At 40.6% G+C, this 23,783-nt stretch overlaps 1 protein-coding gene and 1 long non-coding RNA gene across 2 annotated transcripts in view; both read left to right on the plus strand.

The window, feature by feature from the left end:
• The first annotated feature begins 102 nt into the window (after positions 1-102).
• On the plus strand, positions 103-3,916 carry LOC134865243 (uncharacterized). The gene is made up of 3 exons (XR_010165915.1): positions 103-239; positions 2,476-2,535; positions 3,651-3,916. It is a non-coding gene; the product is annotated as an uncharacterized LOC134865243 (long non-coding RNA).
• Positions 3,917-10,801: 6,885 nt separating this feature from the next.
• Positions 10,802-23,783, plus strand: part of tll1 (tolloid-like 1) — a 40,384-nt gene continuing 27,402 nt past the window's right edge. Inside the window, 1 exon segment of the mRNA XM_063884723.1 lies at positions 10,802-11,384. Coding sequence (XP_063740793.1) covers positions 11,204-11,384 — 181 coding nt within the window. The 5' untranslated portion in view covers positions 10,802-11,203.

Raw genomic sequence — 23,783 nt, forward strand, 5'->3', positions numbered from 1 at the left:
TTTCAGCTTCATGGTTGGAGGAGGCTGGTTGCTAGGGTATTGAATATGCGTGTATTCTATAATACGACCGCTAGGGGTCTGACCAACCAGTAAACAAGCTAACAGGTGCACAACTAGCATCAAAACACCGGTCTAAAAAGTTATGGCTAACGAACAGGTATCGAACAGTCGATTGCTTACACATCGTACAGATGAGGAACAACATTGTCACCCACCCTGAAGTCGTGTTTCTGACGAATGTAAGTTCAGTATTTATTACCTTGTTTTAGCTCTTGTTTGTTCATCTCCAACTACTTAACTTTCAGCATTAGCGTTATCGTTAGCTTTCTAGCTAGTTGGTTTATTTGGTGGTTAAAAGATAAATACACGGTTAAAGTTATTATGGTATGTGTATGGCCTTTCATTCATACACTTTTAATAATTATGGGTAATAAAATATTAATTTAGGGGCTGGTGTCATACTTTCTAAGTCTGTCTCAAGCCAAGTCTGTATTTTCTAACTCTCAGAAGACTTGTGTTGGGAGTGCATCTGCTGTGCTTCTACAACACATGCTGCCATGATATACTTTAATCATCAAAATGTTAAATATGTATTGAACAAATGAGGTTTCATGATGAATCGAAGGCATTTAGTAACTTCTGGAATGCATTAACAACCCTCCAAAAGCTGTTGGAAGGATGAGCGTCTGAAGTTTGATTATACCAGGGGGGTCCAAACTTTTTTCACCGAGGGCCACATACAGAAAAATATACGGAGAGCTGGGCCACTTCTAGAGGTGAATATTGTCTCAAAAGTGAAGTTATAAGTTAGCAAAACAAATCAAATGTAGGTGAATGATGCTCGATACTTGAACACGCTTTCAGAAAGAACAGCCTATAGACAAATGTATATGGACCTAGATTAATGTTAATATTCTGTTGGCAGCTCATTCCTTAAAACAGAGCCTCAGAGTGCTGATAATAAGAGTAAATATGAAGGTTCAATTTCAAGCTCGTTATAGAAATAAGTTATTGTTTTTTTTTAATAAACTAAGATTTGTTAGAAAATGTTTTAGATTCTAAATGACTGAATTTATTTAAATTGGGCTCATTAATATATGTGAACATATATATTTGAGAAGTACAAAATAAGACAAGCAGAAGTTTAATTTGTGGGCCATATTGCATTATACTTTTAGAATTTGCAGAGGGCCGATTCAAAATGGCCCCCGGGCCGGAGTTTGGACACCCCTGGATTATACAACTGATTGGTACCAACTATAGGTCTTACTGCACACTCTGTGCCTATATTCTTAATGACACACACACACACACACACACACACACACACACACACACACACACACACACACACACACACACACACAGAGCAAGGACGGCACTTTTAGTCCAACTATGCAGTTGAATCAGCTGTTTTAGAACGAGATGCTAACTCTGCAGATCAATGGCCACCTCGGTCTATTACTCATACTGGCCCTATTAGCATCTGCTATTAGCATCTCCTCATCAATACCATTGATCAAGCTGTTCTGGCTTCAGGACAGAGTGGGACAAAAGAGAGGAGAACTACTGAAAGAGCAAGAAAAAGACAGAGAGAGAAAGGAAGGTACAATGTGAGATCGTATATTTATCTGATCAGAGTCAACACTCAAATGGGATGTTGTTCAGAGTGACATTTTGGAACTATGGATTGTGAAATATGCAGACGTTACAGCTGACGATTATTTGAGAAGTTGAGAAAATCTGCAGTTTATTTTGAGTTGCCATTGTCGTCAAACTACATTAAAAAAATAACGTTGTCAGCAGACCCCCAGTATGCATTTGTGTTTGAGATTAAAGGCATTTTTTCTTCACATACTGAGATGATCTCAGGTTTTTAATGTATAAAAACATATTTTTTAACTGCAAAAGCTATCACTTCTCAGTTAACATTCTGGCCTGGTGTCACAGGTGTCACAGTGTGAAAACACTCCATCTTCCTTTGTCATTACTCCTTTAATCCTGCAGATGACAGTAGTGTGCTGATGACCTGACAGTACATTAAGGGAAGTTCAGTCTACTCAAAGAGCCAACTTGGTCTCCGCAACCGCTCTCTGAGGATCCACCGCCTGGTCTTGGATCATTATTTGGATGTGGATTTGAGCTATTGCATCATAGGGGGTAGCTGTTATGGTGTTGTGATTTTGGATTCTGTGAGTTAACATTAAACATTAAAGAGTTGTTTTGCGTTCAGAGCCCACCGAATCCTAGAAAAGTGGCTGCATGCCCATCTTTTAAACCACCTCATCTTACTAGAAAGTTGTACTTATTTGAAAGTACGTTGGAAAAGAACATCCTTGTCATCTCTAATGTGCTAATGGTCACTTTTACTTTATAAAAAGAGTTTAGTGAGGTCATTGTTCAGTAGAGCAAGCTGCCTGAAAAACGACTTGGTTATTTACCATGTGGCCACTTGATGATGCCTTCATTTCTTAGGTGGTGCAGACTGATAAGGAACATCCCCCCACCTGTGATGAATCTGCTACACTTGACTGAGTGAGTTTGTGAATGTTCAACATGAGGTGCTTCATATTTACATTTTTATAGACAACTTTGAAGTTGTCCAACAGTTAACTGTAGAAGGACATCGAAGTTCACAGTGTATTAAAGTTGCTTTGTACATAAATTCATTGTTTTACACACACACACACACACACACACACACACACACACACACACACACACACACACACACACACACACACACACACACATATTGTCAAAGGTCTTCACGGTTTCTTCCTACAGTCTTTGCGGAAGCATATCTGCAGGGAGCCGAGGCCACACACACACACACACACACACACACACACACACACACACACACACACACACACACACACACACACACACAATCCCAAGTTCCTGAAGAAGTGCTGTGTCAGCAAGGGACTACTGTTTACACACACTAATGTTCACACACACCCACACTCAGCATCTTGGCCTTTCATAGCAGCGAGATGGTGTGAAAAGGAGAATTGAGGAGCTATTGCTCACTTCTGCGTACAATTCTTTCTCTCCTTCAAGTTTCTATTCACTTAAATCAAATTTGGCATAAAGAATGTTTTCCGGCTAGCTTCAAAACCTGCAGATGGGGTGACATTAGTTCACCTGAGTTCAAAGAAAACTTCACTTTTCATTCTTGAATTGGGTCAGTACACCAAACCCATTTTTTTGTATGTGCCCAATTACATTAGTATCTTCAAACTCTCTGTTACAAGCTCATCCGTTATGCTTATTAAAAACACTTTTCTTTTATTCTTATTGATTGACATTTTACTTTATTCTTGACTTTAAAAAGTACAGTGTAACCATCCATAGTTTTGACCATTAACCCTTTTCTATTACCATATACTGTTCTTAATGGTGGCAGCTTTGTAACAGTGGTTTTGTGCTATGCAAATAAACATTATCTATCAAGAGGACATTCTACTTCATAACTAAAACTAGGGAAATCTCCATTCCATCATCCCTGCATCATTTCCCAGTATTAATTTCTCTTTCATCCATCTTTTCCTCCTTACAGCTGCACATATTTGTTTTCTTTTACTCAAACATATATCCTGTGTTCATTCTCTTCTTCCCTGTTGATTAATTCTGGTGGCACGAAGACAAAAGCGGTCCGTGTCATCTTTCCAAACGCGCGACCAGGATCATGAATGTGAGCCACCAGCTGGCACGTGCACAACCACACAGTCACATGCACGAAAAAAACAAAAGGCAGCGGAGGAGAGGCGAAGGTGGAGAATCTGAGCCCTGAGAGGTGCCGAAAAGAGGAAATAAGAGCAGGAGAGAGAGAACGGCACGCACAGCTTGGCATTTAAACAGAGGATTTCCTCTGTACCTCGTCTTCCCTCCGCTCTCTCTGTTTACATAAGGAGAGACTACTTCAGATAGCTCTTATGAGGAGTGTGATTGTGTGTATAAGTGTTATCCACTTACACAGGACAGTAACAGCCATCATTTATTAAACATTTAAAATAAAAGTTGTATACTGTTTCTTTACGACTCGAAAGGAAGTGTGAATCAAGAAATCTGATAGTTCCCCTTAAAGATTCCCTTAAATTGCTTAAAAGTCAATACGCTCTTATATATTTTTTATTTTATTAACTTCAATTTAAGAAATAAGGGGAGAAAGAAAGGACATTGCATTGACATTTTTGGTGCTACTAAACAATATCCCAGCATTATTATCCTTGGGTTGCTGAGGTGTCAGCAGACTGTCTTCCTGCTGCATTTTAGCCAATAGGTGATGGATGTCTCTAGCCACCTCTTTGCTCCCTCTGGGGGAATTTCATGAGACACTTAAGGCACTATCAGAGTCAGCAGGCCTGAGAGAAAACTAAATATTTTTCTTTTTTCCTTAACTCTTCCATCTCCACATTTTATCAGCTGTCAAATGTTTGAGTGCCAGAGTGCAGAATGGTCTCACACAGCACTAAAAACAGAAGACATTAGAGGCAACCTATGAATAAAGCAACAACACAAGAAATGGATTTAAAAGACTAATTAATGATATGCCTTAAATTGTATATATTCACATTCTATTTATGCCTGTTGTCCTGTTTAAGGTTTTTATTCAGTCAAAACTTAAGCAGTCAAGCGCAAGTGAAGGGACTGTGATAGCAGGCTGAGAAGTTTTTTTCACCTCTATCATCTCTGGTTTCTTGTATTGGACTGTTACGTCAGGAATCAGTTGCATATTTATAAATTCATGTAAGTGGAGCCACATTATCATGCCTTTGGATTTTTCGTTCCGTTTGATATTCACTCTCCTTCTAGCTGTCTTTTTGTAGCCATTAACTCTTGACATATACAGTGGGGCAAAAAAGTATTTAGTCAGCCACCAATTGTGCAAGTTCTCCCATTTAAAAAGATGAGAGAGGCCTGTAATTTTCATCATAGGTATACCTCAACTATGAGAGACAGAATGAGAAAAGAAAATCCAGGAAATCACATTGTAGGATTTTTAATGAATTTATTGGTAAATTCCTCGGTAAAATAAGTATTTGGTCACCTACAAACAAGCAAGATTTCTGGCTCACAGACCTGTAACTTCTTCTTTAAGAGGCTCCTCTGTCCTCCACTCGTTACCTGTATTAATGGCACCTTTTTGAACTCGTTATCAGTATAAAAGACACCTGTCCACAACCTCAAACAGTCATACTCCAAACTCCACTATGGCCAAGACCAAACAACTGTCAAAGGAGACCAGAGACAACATTGTAGACCTGCACCAGGCTGGGAAAACTGAATCTGCAATAGGTAAGCAGCTTGGTGTGAAGAAATCAACTGTGGGAGCAATTATTAGAAAATGGAAGACATACAAGACCACTGCTAATCTCCCTCCATCTGGGGCTCCACGCAAGATCTCACCCCGTGGGGTCAAAATGATCACAAGAACGGTGAGCAAAAATCCCAGAACCACACGGGGGGACCTAGTGAATGACCTGCAGAGAGCTGGGACCAAAGTAACAGAGGCTACCATCAGTAACACACTACGCCGCCAGGGACTTAAATCCTGCAGTTCCAGACGTGTCCCCCTGCTTAAGCCAGTACATGTCCAGGCCCGTCTGAAGTTTGCTAGAGGGCATTTGGATGATCCAGAAGAGGATTGGGAGAATGTCATATGGTCAGATGAAACCAAAATAGAACTTTTTGGTAAAAACTAAACTCGTCGTGTTTGGAGGAGAAAGAATGCAGAGTTGCATCCAAAGAACACCATACCTACTGTGAAGCATGGGGGTGGAAACATCATGCTTTGGGGCTGTTTTTCTGCAAAGGGACCAGGACGACTGATCCGTGTAAAGGAAAGAATGAATGGGGCCATGTATCGTGAGATTTTGAGTGAAAACCTCCTTCCATCAGCAAGGGCACTGAAGATGAAGCGTGGCTGGGTCTTTCAGCATGACAATGATCCCAAACACACCGCCAGGGCAACGAAGGAGTGGCTTCGTAAGAAGCATTTCAAGGTCCTGGAGTGGCCTAGCCAGTCTCCAGATCTCAACCCCATAGAAAATCTTTGGAGGGAGTTGAAAGTCCGTGTTGCCCAGCGACAGCCCCAAAACGTCACTGCTTTAGAGGAGATCTGCACGGAGGAATGGGCCAAAATACCAGCAACAGTGTGTGAAAACCTTGTGAAGACTTACAGAAAACGTTTGACCTCTCTCAATGCCAACAAAGGGTATATAACAAAGTATTGAGATGAACTTTTGTTATTGACCAAATACTTATTTTCCACAATAATTTGAAAATTAATTCATTAAAAATCAGACAATGTGATTTTCTGGATTTGTTTTCTCATTCTGTCTCTCATAGTTGAGGTATACCTATGATAAAAATTACAGGCCTCTCTCATCTTTTTAAATGGGAGAACTTGCACAATTGGTGGCTGACTAAATACTTTTTTGCCCCACTGTATCTGGTTCTTAACTGCTAAATCTTCCAGCAGTATTTGTAGAGTTGAGGGGAACTGCCGTTTTTGGTGGGGGGGTTTTTTGATACTATTTTCCTACAAAATACAACTCAGGGGTCTCTCCAAGTACATTAAAGTTATTGAAATGAATCCAGTGTTTATGGTTGATATCTCTGCATTACATTAAGGAGAAATGCCTTGTTGCTTTTTAGAAGAAATTAATTTGCTTTATTAATAAAGTGTCATCAAGTTGTTGCTTTAGTGCAGCCTTTGTCTTAGGAATTTATTGAACTGAAATTCGTTGAGTATCTACTTTCTTTGTTTGCACGACTTGTGGATAGAATAGATTTATTCATTACTGACTTATTGGGTTTTTAACTTGCCAGGCTTTTGTTCAGGAGCGAGATTTGTTGAAATCCTTGCACATAAATGATATAAATGACACGAATAAACACTCCTACACTGCTTTTTACTGTCGTTTATGGTGTGGGGTGATTCACTACGGGCGGGACCTTCAGTCATTTTTAATATAAAAATCTTGATAAGTTGAACTTAAATCTGAGTGCAGTCAAGTCTCAAGTACACAGCTCATGTATTTTGCCAAAATGATGAGAGCTTTTTTTTAAAACTTTAATGCTCCAAAGCACTGCCCACCTTTGTTTAGAGATATATCGAAGAGTGACGATTGTTTTTTACACTTGGGAGTTTACGGCAGAGAAGAAGAATATGCTGCGGGTGTGGTTTGAGAAGTCCCTATTGATGTTGTACTGTTTCTCTGCAGTAAAACTGGCTCATTGCTGAGTGAAGTTAATATTACCACATTCTAAATTCCCATCTTTAACTAAACTATAACCTTTGTTATAGTGTTTTAATATTCAAAAGAAAGTTTGGGCCCATTATATACCTTTTTAAAAGTTAAACAAGTAAAGTGCAAACCTTGTGTAGTGGAGCTCCTGCATAGAATTGATGTGAAAGTGTGTTTGAAGCAAACAAAGCTAATAATAGTGCTCCAATACCTGCAGACCACAGCACTTGGGGAGTCTCGAGGGGCTGCTGCTCTGTGTGAGGGTTCCTCATGGTGTGTGTGTGTGTGTGTGTGTGTGTGTGTGTGTGTGTGTGTGTGTGTGTGTGTGTGTGTGTGTGTGTGTGTGTGTGTGTGTGTGTGTGTGTGTGTGTGTGTGTGTGTGTGTGTGTGTGTGTGTGTGTCAGGGAGGGGTGGTGTTGGTCAGAATGCTGGCGAGGTACTTTCGCAGAGTTTCAGAGACGCACTGATCAATAAATGCTTTAAATAGGGACACAAATACCCGCACACAGCATTAATCTCAATAACTGGATCCTATTTAAGAAGGAAGCAGTTTGCTGAATAGATTGGCTGGGTGGCAACCGCACAGAGCTACAGTAAGTGGTCCGAGAGCCCAAAAGCCACTCAATGCCTTCCCCATTGTTAATTAGCAAACGCTTAGGTGGAAACGGCAGGCCAAACACACAGGAACACACACGCACAAAGTTCAAGTGTGGTTTTACCCCCACAATGGCCCAAGTTTTGGTGGATTAGTTCAAGATAACTTTATTAAACTTTCTGCCAAAACAGTATCACACAAAGTTAAACCATCACTCCACTTATACTGTCACCTTGTGTTTAATTGATAAAAGATGACTAGAAGTGATACACCTGAAAACTGGCAAGTAAGTAGAGCCAAACATTTGATATTAAACTTTAAAAATGAAAACACCAAAAACGAAGTATTGCACATTATTCAAATGTATTTGTTTTGTGTGCACTAAGGGGCTTCAATATTTCGCAATCCTATTTAAACGCTCCCTCAACTTGCAAAACAAGGGATTACCTTTTAATTTGCAGCACTGTAAGTATGTTTTTAGAACTTTAAATGTTATATTTTGGCCTTTTATGACTTTTATTATCTGACAGGAATTCATGTGTTACGTATAATTGTGTGTAGCTTTGTGCTGTTTGTCGTGTGTTCTTTCTTGTATTCTTTTTTTTAAATTTTGTTTGTCATTGTTTTTTTCTGTATTGACATGCCAAGGAACTCAAGATGTTTGGTGACCTATTAAATACAAAATATGCCACTATTTGTTGTACACTCTTGTTAAAATCATGTGTTAACATTCTCTGAACATCAGTATGATCATCCAGATGTTTGTATGAATTTGACAATTTCAACCTGCCGTTAGTTTGATGATAATAGACATTTTTCACAGCACACTCTTCAACTTGTCATAGCTGGAAAAGCCGAACTGAAATCGATAACATTAATGACGGCTTTGTTGAAGTGTAATATTAGTGAGCAGCATACCTGATACAAGATTGTTACCTAAGTGTAAGGCAGGCATGTTTAATGTTATTAAATACTTATGTGCTTTCCCCTATATCTTAATATCAGCCCTGAAATAGACTTGTTTGGGAACACTTTCTTTTTTTACTGTAAGGTCATTCACATTCTTCCTCTTATGAAGGTTATAGTTGTCACTTAGGCCTGTGTGTGTATGTGTGTGTGTGTGTGTGTGTGTGTGTGTGTGTGTGTGTGTGTGTGTGTGTGTGTGTGTGTGTAGACTCCAGGGGATTTGTGTCCATGCCTCGGGGCGTGTGTAGTGGACAGCTTGCGGCTGGATTGATAGAGTGACGTCAGCACGTCGCTACCTTTCCCGGAGGGCAGGATTAGTCGGGAGCAGCAGAGACAGCGCTCCGGTAATCTCCCGTTAATAAAATGGGTGGAGACGGGCACGTTCGGAACTCCCGGTACCGAGTGATACCGGAGGCCCCCTGAGACCCCTGAGGTCTGACTCCTGCATTTGAAGCATGATGGGTCGCTTCGTGACGCCACAGCAAACCGACGCGCCCCGGGCAGGTAAACGCAGCAGGTAAGCTGTGGAGACGCAGGGTGAACTCGTCTCAGGAGGATTTACCTTGGCAGGGTGTCCGCAGGCTGCACTGTCCGTCAACAACTGCTGTGTTTTATTTTTACTGCTTACTGTCTGCCGTGTGTGTGCGTGGAGGTTTCACTTGGGAGATTATGGGCTGGTTGTTGACAACTTTCTACATTCCGTACAAAATTAAAGTGAAAAGAGGCGAGATTTAACTGGTGGCAAATGTTGTTTTCTCAATTTTTAAAGCGTCTTTGGTTTGACACACATACACACACACTAATAGTAGTGGTTCATTCAGCGTACTTTTGGGTACCAGTGATGCAGTGGAGGATCGTGGACCCATTTGAACTCGGTTCATCTGTTGTTGACGGACCGACTGCTGGCAAGGTTAGTGTTTATGACAGATTAGAGGAGACATCATAGCTGCCTGTCAAACTGCTGTAGTTTCTTTGTGGAATTTAAAGACAAACCAAACGTAGAAAATAAACAATTTGAAATAAAAACACTCCAAACAGGCTAGTGTTCTGTTTCATGCTAATCACCCTCTGAATGTCATAGATCTGTTGTTTTAAACACCATACTAATACTTCTGTTACTCAAACACATATATCCATAAATTGCCAGAAAGATGTTCAACATGCTGAGGCGTGCGTCCTTTTACGCACAAGTTTTAATTTAGCTTTATTGCAATGAATTAATAATCTAACCCTTGATCTTTTTCCATGTATTTCTCTCAAGGACATGCGTTAGGGGGCAAGAGGAAGTGTAAGAACATACTTGTCATGACCATAAAGGAGTCCTAGTCCATATAACCCTCTGGGAATTTATGGTTAGGCTGTCACCTACTTGGCACCTGCCTCTAAATCACCAAATAACACCCATTATGGACCGGGTATAAGAGGTGATAGATACTACAACCACAGGCCATTTTGAAGACGCCGTGTTAATTTTAGAGCTACCGGTTTTTACCCGTGTGAGTGAAGTTCCAATAACGTGAAGATCGGTGCGCGCGAGATGAGGAAGGAGCTCCTGAAATGTATTTATTATAGTGGTTAATTCAAATGCTTGTGATTTTGCTGCTGTGTTCGTGCGTAATAAAGAGTGTGCAAATGAAACGGCAGCAAATGCTCAGTGAATTCAGACAATAGGGAACAAAGAAAGTTTTGGTTCTGCATCACTTAGGTCGAACAGTGCAGGTATTTGTGTGTGTGTGTGTGTGTGTGTGTGTGTGTGTGTGTGTGTGTGTGTGTGTGTGTGTGTGTGTGTGTGTGTGTGTGTGTGTGTGTGTGTGTGTGTGTGTGTGTGTGTGTGTGTGTGTGTGTGTGTGTGTGTAAGCGTGTAAGCGCTGAGCTGACTCCGGTTGAGAGAGATAGTACCGGACACGGGAGAGAGAGGGAAAAGGGAGAGCGAAAGAGGTTGCCCCGAGCTGAGACAGTCAGTCAGTGCTGGTTGGGAAAATGCGAGGCGGTTGTTTCTTGTGAGCAGCACACACACTTTGCGCTCACGGATCATCCAGTCCTGGTCCACTCACCGCGTCTTTCTGTCGCTTTTTCCCACAGCAGCCTCACCTGCGAAGCCACAGTGGAGGACAGCAGAGCTCCTTGGCGGACACTTTGCTGACTGACAGACACCGGGACGGACAGACGGACACCTCAGTGTACCTTAACCATGGAGGAGAGCCGGGCAGAGTAACTTCCAGCAGCCTACAGCTCCCACAGCCAGGCTGTCAGAGAGGAGAGCAGCTTCACAATGACCCGTTAAATTCCTGCAGCCGATGCTTTCTTTGGAGAGTGGATTGACCATCTCCTAACAGCCGAGAAGACGAGCAGAGAGGCCTTTTTTTATTCTTTCAGTCTGCAGATGGACCGAGTGCCCTCGGCACTGGCAGCTAAGATGCGCTGGATCACGCTGGTGCTTGCCGGCTTGACTTTCTGGGGCAAAGTGACTATCTGTAACTGTTTCGAATACGAGGAGCCAGACTATGACTATTACGAAGAGGAGAAATCGGAGACCATTGACTACAAAGACCCATGCAAAGCTGGTAAGTCCTGCATTTACTCAGTTTTAGTTTGATAGGAAAATCGTATGATGACGATAATGCATATTTTACGCGTATGGTCGCTGTGATCCTTTCCCTTCACGCACGTGTATCAGCAAGAACAGCAAGTTTGTTTGCATGTGCGTGTATGAGTGTGGGCACTGGTCCAAATGCCCTCTTTTTCCCACGATTCATAACCGATGGTTATGGTGGTGGTGCCACGTGCAGCCCGGTGACTGTCCCGCTTTAAGCTCGTGTCCAGCTGAAATGCGCATCCATCACCTGTAGGCAGCATTCTGTTTGTGACCGAAATGTCTTTGCATATACGAACAATCTGTGGACGAGAATCCAATTTCGTGTTTGTGTGTGTTTGTTCATGAGTCCAGATGTTATATCAACTATCAGTGAAGATGAGAAACAGCTGGACCTAACTACACCAAAACAGCGCTGATGCACGCTCACTCTCTTTTTCTGTGAACGAACACATACAAACAGTGATACAATTTTGGTTGGACCATTAATGACAGAGTTCCTCTGGAATGAGAGCGTATGTACATTCAATTGTGTCAGAGTTTACATATTAAGTATGCACGTTTTACACAACAGATTTGAGGTCTTTTATATTTGTGTCATGTCTGGTGTCTTTGTTGGCTTCACCCAAATGAACTGATTTGCTAACACAGAGCTGCAGATTCACTTAGGTTTTTCTATGCTGTCCCATTTGTTATCTAAGATTTCTGTCCCTTTATCTTTCTCTAACGCTATAATATAACATTTATGTCCTATAGGCCTATGTTCAGTGTTTGTCGGGGTCCAGTCCATGTTCCTCAAAATATTACCAAAGTTTCAGTGACGGTACTGGCACAGTACATAAAGAAAATTATTTAGCTAAATGTCCTACAATACTCATCATATAACAATACCTAAAGTTCATAACTCTTAAGTGTAATTGTCAGATGTTAAACTGACTGTCGCCACTCAAACTATTTAGCAGAACTCAATGGCCAATAGAAATTATTGTAGCACGATAATCCTCCAACAGCACCAGCATCACTCCTACTGAGCAGGTGGAGAAATCTGAGCAGCTCCTCTCCGCAAGGCAGATGTGTGAGAGACGGTGTTGCATCTTGATGGTCTACATGCTTGTTTTGGTTACAGCCGTCTGACTGTGTGTGTATGTGCAAATGTGTTTCAATGGCTTTTGTTGTCTGTGATGACATATTGGACTGATAAGAACTCAAACTAGAACACTGAGGGTTTACACACTGACCAACACACATTCCTCACATACCAAATACACAAACCTGGCAACCCTGGACACTGGTGTGTGTGTGTGTGTGTGTGTGTGTGTGTGTGTGTGTGTGTGTGTGTGTGTGTGTGTGTGTGTGTGTGTGTGTGTGTGTGTGTGTGTGTGTGTGTGTGTGTGTGTGTGTGTGTGTGTGTGTGTGTGTGTGTGTGTGTGTGTGTGTGTTTGTGTGTGCTTTTATGTTACACTGATCTCTATGTGAGTGATTTTATGTTGATACTGCAATCCCTTGACTTTGTGGTTTTTAGTTATGCGGCGTCCTGACCGTGTGTGTGTGTTTGGATCTAAGCCCAGCAGGTTACAGGGAGACAGTCAGTCTACATATGTTTGAGTAACTGAGCGGCTCTTGTAGGTTAAAATAACTGAGGTGGAAAACCCAGGTAGTGTTTTTATTTGCTGGAAATATCAGTGTACATAAAGAATGTTTTCATACTTTCATGTTTAGGTTTACACACAGCAATTGACTACACAGGTATCTCGTTTCATCTAAACCTCTCCATTTCAGTTTCTTTCTATGAAGTCTTGTGGCATGTTTTACCAAATCTTTACATTTTTTACGTTAGTTTTATGGCATTTTTGCTTTCATAGGAGAAATGGATTTACAGCGCAACTAATAGCATGACAAAGATAGGGGAGGGTCAGCATGTGGCAAATGTCCCTGTCTAGACTCTGGGAACATCAGATTAACATGGTGTGCATGTTGTGTTCAGATTAAGTGCAAATCAAATGTTAACCGTGTATTATTCATGCCAATATGACTGCTCAGTGCAGTCCTGGTTTATACAAACAACCAAGGGTCAATATGGATATACAGCTCAGGAAAAAATCAAGACTCAACTTCAGCATTATCAGTTTCCCCGTTTTATTATTTATAGCTACTGTATGTCTTTGAGTTAAATGATGTTTTAATTGTATTCTATAAACTACTGACAACATTTATCTGCGTTGGAATTCAACAGACACTGGAATGGCTGCCATACATATAGAGATAAAGATTTAAGAAAAATGTGGAGTGGTCTTTTAATTTCTTCCAGAACTGTATGTGTGAAAAAAATCAAAATCTTTGTCAAAAAACTCTCCATTTTGCTCCTGTCCCTTCAGATGAATGATAAGCCATACACCTCGGGATAGCCTTAAATGTTTTGCCCAAGTTGAAACAAATCTAGCATATCTCTACATGACAACACCTACTACATCAAATCTACATCTGTTTGCACTTTTTTATGAACATTTTTTGGATTCATGCCATCTGTAATTCTCAATTGGTGTTCAGTATGAATGCAGGAACGGTTTATTGGACCTTTAGGATTTACCTATACTTCTTCATCTTTTTCCACCTTGAACAACGTCATCCTCTTCTCACACTCTCTTGAATGAGGACATTTTAATGCTTATACATTTATTGTAGTAGATTAATTCAGGAAAACACTTTTAAAAAATAGTTATTTCTGTATATTAAGCAGTCACTGATTCTATATTCACATATCACATACATTTCACACATGTGATTATTTGCTTTTTTGATATCATTGTTGTAAAAATATATTTTACACAACCACATTCCCACTCCCTACACAAATGGAAGAAATGTGTCCCCTCCATATCTCCACATACATACATACATTCATATTTCACATAAACCTCACACATCTACATCCATAGATACAGATTTGCCCTAGTGTGAGTGGACACATGTGCATGCAAGTTACAGTAGGTTTTAGCACATGCACCTCCATCCATAGATTGGGGGGAAAAAATCAACAGATTAATTGAAGACGTGTGTAAAGAGTTGGTGGCGGTGTGTTTCTGTGTGTGTGCAGCTTGTAAGAAGTGGAAGCGCGGCTCATTCCAGGCCTGACCCTGTGGCATCGGTCTGAGTGGTTGGTATTCCGCCTCCTGTTTTTGCTGGGAAAACACAAGGGGAATATTTGGCTGTCTGCTTATCTCCTCCGAGTCCCACACTGGTAGACAAGAGAACACACACTTCCAGGCCTTTGTGAAGTGATTTCCCTACGCGAACACACACACATGCATACAGACGAACGCACTCAATACACACACACATAGAGCTCCCTCCATTCACCCGCGCTTATCTCTTCCTGGTTGTCTGCATCCTGCTACTCAGCTGGAGATGACACACACACGTGCACGCACACACACACTCGTGAAGGCGTGCGAGAGCCCCTACGCTCACTCAAGAGTCATTCATGCTTCCTTCCAAATCACTGTTCTCATAAAATGCTCACACAAATGGAGCGAAAGCTAAACAAACCTCGATGTCCGAGTGAAGCTGCGGGTCATTTCTTCAGGAGTGACCCAGGAGACTAACAGCCTGTTCTTCAAATACAATAGTGCTCTATCGCAGGGCTGTGCAGCAGTACAGTACAATACCTAATGTACATTTTCTCATGGGCATCTCAACTCAGATATTAGGAATTACAATAAGAGTTTGTGCTGCAACAAGGGTGGAAACAAAACAAAGCAACAACAACAATGAAGTAATTTCTACTCAGATCCTGCAGTGAGGAATTATATTGGAGAGCCGAGACAGGTAGAAGAGTTGGTTGAAATACATTTATATAGAGCCAAGTTCATGAGCACTTAAGGAATATGAATGGTTACATCACAGTTTCTATGTGGAGCTTAAACCAGGACCTTCCACTTGAGGCATGATCTCCGCCCTGCTGCCCACACGAATAAGTCCTTATAAAATGTCCTTTGTTTTTGAGATAACGACCAGCTGCTGAACCTTAATGTGTAGGAAAGTAAATCACATTCAATTTGTTTGTTTTCAGTAACTTACAAAGCGATGTAAGATTGATTTATATCGTATCTTATACTGTCTAGTTGCTTATAGTTTTTAATTGGAGTGACTCCAACCTTTTTTAGGTTCCAAAGTCTTTGCTGTGACACTTATGTGGGTTTCAAAATCACTGTAGATGCATCATATTTTGACAAATTCATATATATGTTTGGTTTGGTTTGATTGGAGATTTCTTTCTTTGTATTGTCTGTGTTGTTCACAAACAGCACATGTAATGACTGTTGTTTCTTCAAGTCCAAGAAAGAAATGAAGAGTGCATTTCGGTTCTGCATTAAAGGGCTGTTTGTATGTTGTGCATGCTCGTTGGACTGAAAGCACCCATTCACAAAAGTTAATGTCTCTGAGGTATATTGTCTGTAAACTTTAGATCATTTAAAACAGAAAAGCAACTTAAAGCAAGCTATAAAGACTCAACAATCTGCCAGTGTTTTGATTTTTCTTGGGATTCAGGTGACTTATCGACTGCAGGTGTTTATTTATCTGTTTTGATATAAGACAACTAACACTGTATCCTATCAGTGCGTCAGGTGTATATAGCTTGCTCTGAGTGTACCTGTGTAAAGTGTTTGTGTGGTTTTGAGTTTTTCAATCAGAGAGTGAAGCCCACCATGTCGTGACAGTAAGCTGCAGCTACTGTTCACCCCTTCCCCCATTCCTCCGTAGGAAGGAAACTAGAGCAATGTGTGTATGTGTGTGCTTGACACTGAGGCTGCATTGTGTGTGTGAGCGAGAGGACGAGCGGTCTCACTCATATAATATTAAACAGGATTTTCCCGAGCACAGTGCTCCTGCCACTGAGCTTCCGAAGTCTTCTCCAGGATTCCCGCCTCAGCACAAACTCTGCGCCCGCGCTGAGAGCCGACTGTTTGTTTTGGAGCGTCATTGTTCCGGAGCTGCAGAAGCCATGAGTCAGCACCGTCGTCACTCCGCCCACCTGCCACGCATTGCTCAATTATTAAATGTCTGCCTGCTTTTATGTCACCTAGCTTCCCTGATGATATTTATAGCAGCAAAATCATTCGCATACACCTATTGCTCGCTTGGAGAAAGCCTCCTTCTTACAGTCAAACTTTTAAGATGTACCTTGGATTGTAGGAACCCAGCTGTGGTCACAGTTGGAGCCTCCCCGCACCACATGATGCACAGCTGCGAAACCATTTTATACAAACCTTTGCACAATTCATGTTCACAATTCAACTCAATCTATTTATTGAAGCTTTAATTGAGTTCATACACTTTACTTAGGCTGCTGTTATTGAATAACATGAACGGGAACACCACACGTTTATAATATTAACACTATAAGAGCGGTAAATGTGAACAAAAACCGTACAATTGTGGGCTAGAGAGCTAGTAATGAGTTGAAATGTGCTATAAATCTCCAGCTCTTAAAGCAAGGCGGCTGCACATAGCTGATCACATAGGTTAACCTCGAGCGACCTCTTTCATTTTGCCTCACTTTTTGTCATTTGATTCATTGCTATAGTAGAAAATATAAATGATTGCCTCTTTTTAAATAACGTTTCTACACTTCTAGACCTGAAGATAGGCCAGCTGTGTCCAATTATTCCATTTATTCGTTTCTATGCATCTGAAAAACTCATCAGCCTAAATGACACCCAACGGTTTTTTTTACATCAAGCATCAAAGAAACAGTCATTTAATGAGTGAAGCAGTTGGGCATTAACAGACTTAAAGACATAAAGAGGGAGACTATCCACAAAAAGAACCCTGCCTTCTTTTAAATATCTTCCATTTCGAGTAAGAGCGTGTAACCATCCAGCCCCTGGGTGCACTCACTTGGACCCCCTGATGGTTAAACCGGGTCATGATCTTGTCTCATCACTATGTCTGGCCAAACCCATGACCTGCTGGAGAGGAATCTCTGTGTCACATAATGTGATTAAGAGACTACACCAACTGCGTGTGTCTGTGTGTGTTTTGTGTATGGGTGTGTGTTTCTCTCTGTCATATTGTGTCATTGTGTCTCATACCGAACATTTCTTTGCCTTTTATCCCTCTCAGTTTATGTGGTGGAGCGCTCTTTAAGTACACACTCTTTTGAAGTTGCAGATGTTCCTTTTGCTGAATATTATAATTAGCTACATTTTAAATTCAGTTACAGTACATTGTAACAAACACACCGACTGTTTGGAAAATAAACTCAATAACCTTTTTTTCTAAATGACTGTCTCTTTTGCCAATATTTTAATTAGTTAAGCTCTACACCGCTGGCCCTCACTTGTGTCACCACACACAGATTTTAGATTCATAGAGATCCTTGTTTAAAAAATTAAAATATAAATAGTTCTCCTCGGCACGAAGGCAGCCTGACAGTGTGTCCTTGTTAATTGGATTTGTTTATGATCAGTCTGGGCTTTATTTCCGGGTCGTTTCAGATGTACAGTGATTCGCCTCACTGCTCTGCCATCTGTTTTTAGCTGCGTTCATGCTTGAAGAAACTTTCCTTCCTAATCTGTAGACAAACATACACACACTGCTGGAGATACACAGGGATGTGTCCGTGTGAAGGTGTGCAATTGGGTCTTTGTCAGCATCTAGGAATGTGTTTCAAGCCAGCAAAAACATATGATCAGGGTGTTTGTGTGTCAGGGTAAAACTATAACGTCACGCATAACTGATCCTGAACCCTGCAGATGCACAATAAACATCTGGTAAAGAAAAAAGTGAGGCTTAACCTGTCTGTGCTGCTGGACGAGAGAAAAGATTGCAATTATCATGGTTTCAAACTAGTTTTATTTTTCAGTTGTACGCACACGCACGTGCGCACGCACGCACACACACACACACACACACACACACACACACACACACACACACACACACACACACACACACACACACACACACACCATTTCATTTTATGTCACAGAGGTATCTCTCTCTGCACTAGGGTGGGGGTGTGAACTTTTCGAACTTGTACATTTCTAAGCAATGACACCACAGACTCCTCTCTTCACATTGCAGAACCTTACATGCTCCAATTGGCACATTGTTACTCCATCCTAAATACTCCCAATCAAAACTACAAGTCATAATCTCAATTTAAAGTGCTTCTCAAAGTGATGCTCTGTAGTTTGCAACACAATGGAGGCTATGGTTAACTTTGTTTTCTAAAGTGGTAATGGTTTCCAGCAGAGACAAAAATCAAGACATCCACAGAAACTTCTCAAACCAGTCCTACCGTGTAGCATATTCCAGCAAAGATGTTCAATGACAACATGCAATGCAGATGTAGCGATCCGTTGATGTAGTGAGGTGGAAAGTCAGTATGTGAAGTGGATCTGACTTTGGAGCCTTTCCCTAAACTTCAGCATATAGTTTATCTTCTGTAACCATGGTGTTTTCCAAATGTAAAACACATTGTAGGAGACATGCAAAGGTCAACTACTAAAGGTCGACCTTTGCATGTCAAAGAGTTTGGAAGAGTTAGCCAATGTTGACATTTCCGTCTGTTTGTAGTGTTATATTATCCATTTCTATCTTTTGACAACCGGTAATGTTAATATAATTCTTAACGCTATAATTCCGCCCAAACATGATAATAAACTGTGCTTTCATTCGACCCTTATGAATAACCCTGCATGCAATGGCTCATTGGTCGGATGCTGCGCTTTCTATGATAAAGAAAAGTTTGAATAGGAGTAAAATACAAAGTTACCATCATAAACATAGAGAAGGTTAACAGATTCAGATTAAGTCAAGTGAGTTTCCAGTTGTCAGACCAGGGAGTGAGTCTGTGTCAGGTTTGTCAGGCTTGTTCAATAATCTCGGAAATGTCAAAGGATGCTGACAAATATTTATATTTATGTCCAAACAACAACCGACACACTTTAGTGATAAAACAGAGTTACAATAGTTGCCAATTTTCTGACAACCACCAAATCAATGATTAAGTGTCAGGAGGAAACATTAACAGTGCACACAATTTGGCAATATTCTGAAGAAAATCTGGCAAGCTTTGAATGGTACTTTGAATGGCCTATTCCGCTCTGTAGTATGATGTATTTCTTGTTTCACCGTACAGTTTTTGGGCCTCCAGTTTTGCAACCTTGCCACATTTCAGCAATGTCAACGTCCAGTGATTTCAAACCGCAGCACCTGTTGTCACTCACAAAGGGTTAATGTGGATCAAACGGCTCGCACAACAATTACTTTTGGAGAAAATCCTCTAACAGGGCCGGGATAATCTCTTTTTTAATATTACACTACATTCACAAGCACAGCTATATACGGTCTAATAATATCACACAAGTGGAAGGACACACACACACACACACACACACACACACACACACACACACACACACATCTGAGCCCACCTACAGTATGACCTTATATTTGCTTAATGAGGAGCTTAGTGAGATGTGTGTGTGTGTGTGTGTGTGTGTTAGATACACCCTGGTGAGTACAGCATGAGTGCATAACTGCGCAGCACATAAGTCTCTCCTGCATTGTACTGTAATGTTTGTAAAATGTCAAAGGAACAAATTAATCTGTTCAAATCAAACCCTCTTTTAATCATGCACCCGTACACAACACCCACAGTGTAATTTAGTCTCTGCGTTTAACCCATACTTGTAATAGCAGTTGACAACTACTTCACAGCACCTGGGAAGCAGTGTGGGCTCTGATGCCTTGCTCAAAGCCAACTCTGTATTGCCCAGGAGGTGAAAGGTCCACACTTTAAACTTGGTCCATTCGAGCACACAACTGACCCTCAAAGCTGGAGGTTCCATTTTTTTGTATAAACGTCACTATAATTAATTAAATGTAACTTTAACAAAAGCCTTAGTAAATGCAATTCTGGGCCCTTATGTAGCTCTTCTGGTAGAACTGGCGACCCACAGAGTCTGCTCTGGGGACCCTTTTACGTTTGTCAATCCCTATGTCTCCCCCTTTTCAACTTTCTCTCTCTCCAATAAAGGCACTAGTGACCAAAAAAAATACCACCGTCCCTAAAATATAAATCATTTATTCACCAAATAAGAATATTAACCCTATGCTTTAATTATTTCATTGTTAACTTAAATCATTAAAGCATGTAAACATTGTATTCTTGAATGGGGAATTGGAGGATTACTGTCTTATCTTATAAACTTGTACTGTGTTTTCAGGTGCAAATGATGTTTTAGTGGATGTTAGTCTTTCTGCTCTCACAAAGACACTGTTGTAGGTTTGACATTTGTAAGCAGGCTGCAGAGTGAATCCTCACAAAGCCAGAGAGAAAGAGAAGTTGATCAATACGACACAATACGATCCGCCTGCTCGCTAAACAGCCACCATGTTGGAACTGCTGGATGCATGTGAGGGAAGTCTGCCTCTCAGTTTGTATTTGGTGCATTATTGTGTGTGTGTGTGTGTGTGTGTGTGTGTGTGTGTGTGTGTGTGTGTGTGTGTGTGTGTGTGTGTGTGTGTGTGTGTGTGTGTGTGTGTGTGTGTCTGTGTGTGTGTGTGTGTGTGTGTGTGTGTGTGTGTGTGTGTGTGTGTGTGTGTGTGTGTGTGTGTGTGTGTGTGTGTGTGTGTGTGTGTGTGTGTGTGTTTGCTGCAGTGCCCCTGCTGAAGGGCGAACAGTAAGGCCCTGGTCAGCATGATGTAGGTCTCCTGAGATGTCCTGGGGTTTCTGGATCAATACCTTTCCTCTTGCATCTCCCTGCATCACTGTCCTCACCCCTCCTCACCCACTGGCTTGACTTTGGGCTATTTATGGTATCTCTATGGATTAACAAGACCCCAACAATCAATGGGCCAAACTTACTACCACTGTACTCTCCCCTCCTCTTCTCGCTTTGTACCTCTGCTTGTGTCAGCTCATTTTCTCTGGAAAACTTTTAGTCCTTGTAGTTTCTCTTGTTGTCCTGAAATAGCTGATACTACTGGGAGTGTAATGTCACATCCACACTGTGAGGCGAACAGAAACAAAAGCAAGGGGAATATTATTTCTAATGCAGGTGCAACTTAATACGGTCTATGTTCCTAAGAGAATTCACACGGATAATGATTTTTTTTCCTGCTGAAGTGTGAGTCTCTCTTGTTGTTTCCCATTCTGTGTCTCGCTATGACTCCACCACAGTCTGCAGTAAATGGGAGTGTCAGTAGAAATGCTATCACCCACAGGGCAATTTGTACCAGCGCCTGTTCAGACCACATCATAGCACAAGCCATGGTGTAATTTGGTTATTTTTGGGTCTTTATATGGTTACGTTTTTAACAATCACATAAAACCTTTTATTTATTTTTTTTATAGATGTCAAGTTTAAACGCTTTACTTTTCACCTCACTTAATGCAGCCTTTTTAGATAAAAGGGAAAGATGATGAATGGTTTTATGATGTTTCTTGTATCCAAACATTTTAATATAGTGTTAACATTCATTTTCCAGACATTAGTTTTAATATCAAACATTTTGGTGGCAACCTTGAAATGCCAACTTGGTGAAAAGCGACGGACTCTACACTACACCAAAACAAAGACTGTATGAGTTTTAGCTGCTGCGGGATTGGACCAATCACAGTTATATCTGTGCTCGTGCTCGTAGTGATTGGCTGCAAACAAAGCCATATTTTTGTCTATATCTGTGTGTAAAGAATATCAAATGCAGATTACATTTGACTGGAGAAGTTATGATGCCACTTGGCATATTTCGGGTTTGGGTTACAAAATTACAAATATCAATCATATAGATATGGTATCAATCCATTGGTACTTAAAGGTGTTTGACTGTTTGAGAACAAGGTGTAAACATGGTTGATATCATTATACAGCTTGTGAAACGTTTGAATGGTTTATAAGATGTTTTACTGGCAAAGAATGGGTCATTAATGGTTAAAGGGCTTTACCTGTTTAAAGGTCGTACTGGTTTAAAAAGGGTTTTGCTCATTGATAAAGTATATTATTCACAAATTGTATTGCCGTTACTGATTGATTGTATTGTAGTTGTATTGTAAGTAATTACTTGTATTATTAATATAATAATATTTTTAAAGCTCGTGGTTCATGCTTTTAGTTGTCTTATAATATAGTAAATGGAATATCTTTGGGGATTATATTAACAGATAGGTCTTACATAGTATTGTCTGCATCATAAATACATACAGTATAGAGTAATAGATACACATGATTTAAATTGGCTGTACCCTTTGGATCAGATATTGTCCTCATGTAACCAACATACTGTATCATAGAGCACAATTTAACAGAGCACTCTCCCAGTCTTTATCTGATAAAATGATTTGTAAACCATCTGTGGTCATTGTGGTTTGCTCTTCACTTTAACAATAGTTTGGAGTCGAGCTCAATGGCACCCTGACCCCCCGTTTCCTTTAGTGGCTATCCTGATTAGCTAAGTGACATGTTTCTCCCATGCCATTGTTAATGTATTAGTGTCTCGAGTCCCTGTGGAGGTCAGTAGCTGCGCTCTGCTAATCATTTAGAGATGGTTATCATTCAGTTGTTCATTGTTAGATGCTGGGAGATGTACTGTAGATATGGAAGGAGAGGTAGAGAAAAAAGAAAGAATTATGTTGTAATGAGTCATAAAAGATGAGGGAGGATGGGAGACGAAGGTTATTGAGTAAGATGCTGAAGAGAGGAAGGCAGATGAGGCCTGCTGTCGTAACAGGAGCGATTTTAATGTTGTGAGAAAGGGACTTTTTAACACTGCAAACATGTCATTTAGCTCTTGAAAATCGAAACACTGTGGTACACATCGGTTTTGGTTAGCTTTCTGTCTATTCTGACAAAAATTTGAACCAAAAACATTAAAAGGGTCGCTAAAAGAGATGCAGTTGTAGCCCTGTTAAACACAAAATGTATAAACAGACATTCAATTAGGTAAAGTAGAATAGAATAAAACAATAAAATCGGCAATAAAACACAACAAAGTTTCGAGGTAGCACTAATGAAAGACTTAAAAGGAAACCAAGTTTATGTTTATGGGAAGAATAAACCGTAGCAAATTTAGAAGCTCAAAATAAGGTGCAAAAGCGTTCACATTCCCAGATACAAATACACTTTAGAAAGGTCAACAACAAAGTCAAAAGCAACTCAAATTTATATTTTATTGTTATCTGTTGGGTAACTGTTTCTTACCTTTAACTCAATAACCAACGGATTAAATGACATTGTGATGACTTCACCTCTATGGATTAAAAAACACCTGATCTACTTCCTGGTATGCGTGTTATTTGACATCTGATGTGACCCAGTACCAGGTACAATGTATTTACCTTATTATAGGGTCTTTGAGTTCT

The sequence above is a fragment of the Eleginops maclovinus genome, chromosome 5 (genome assembly GCF_036324505.1).
Source record: "Eleginops maclovinus isolate JMC-PN-2008 ecotype Puerto Natales chromosome 5, JC_Emac_rtc_rv5, whole genome shotgun sequence".
Lineage (NCBI taxonomy): Eukaryota > Metazoa > Chordata > Actinopteri > Perciformes > Eleginopidae > Eleginops > Eleginops maclovinus.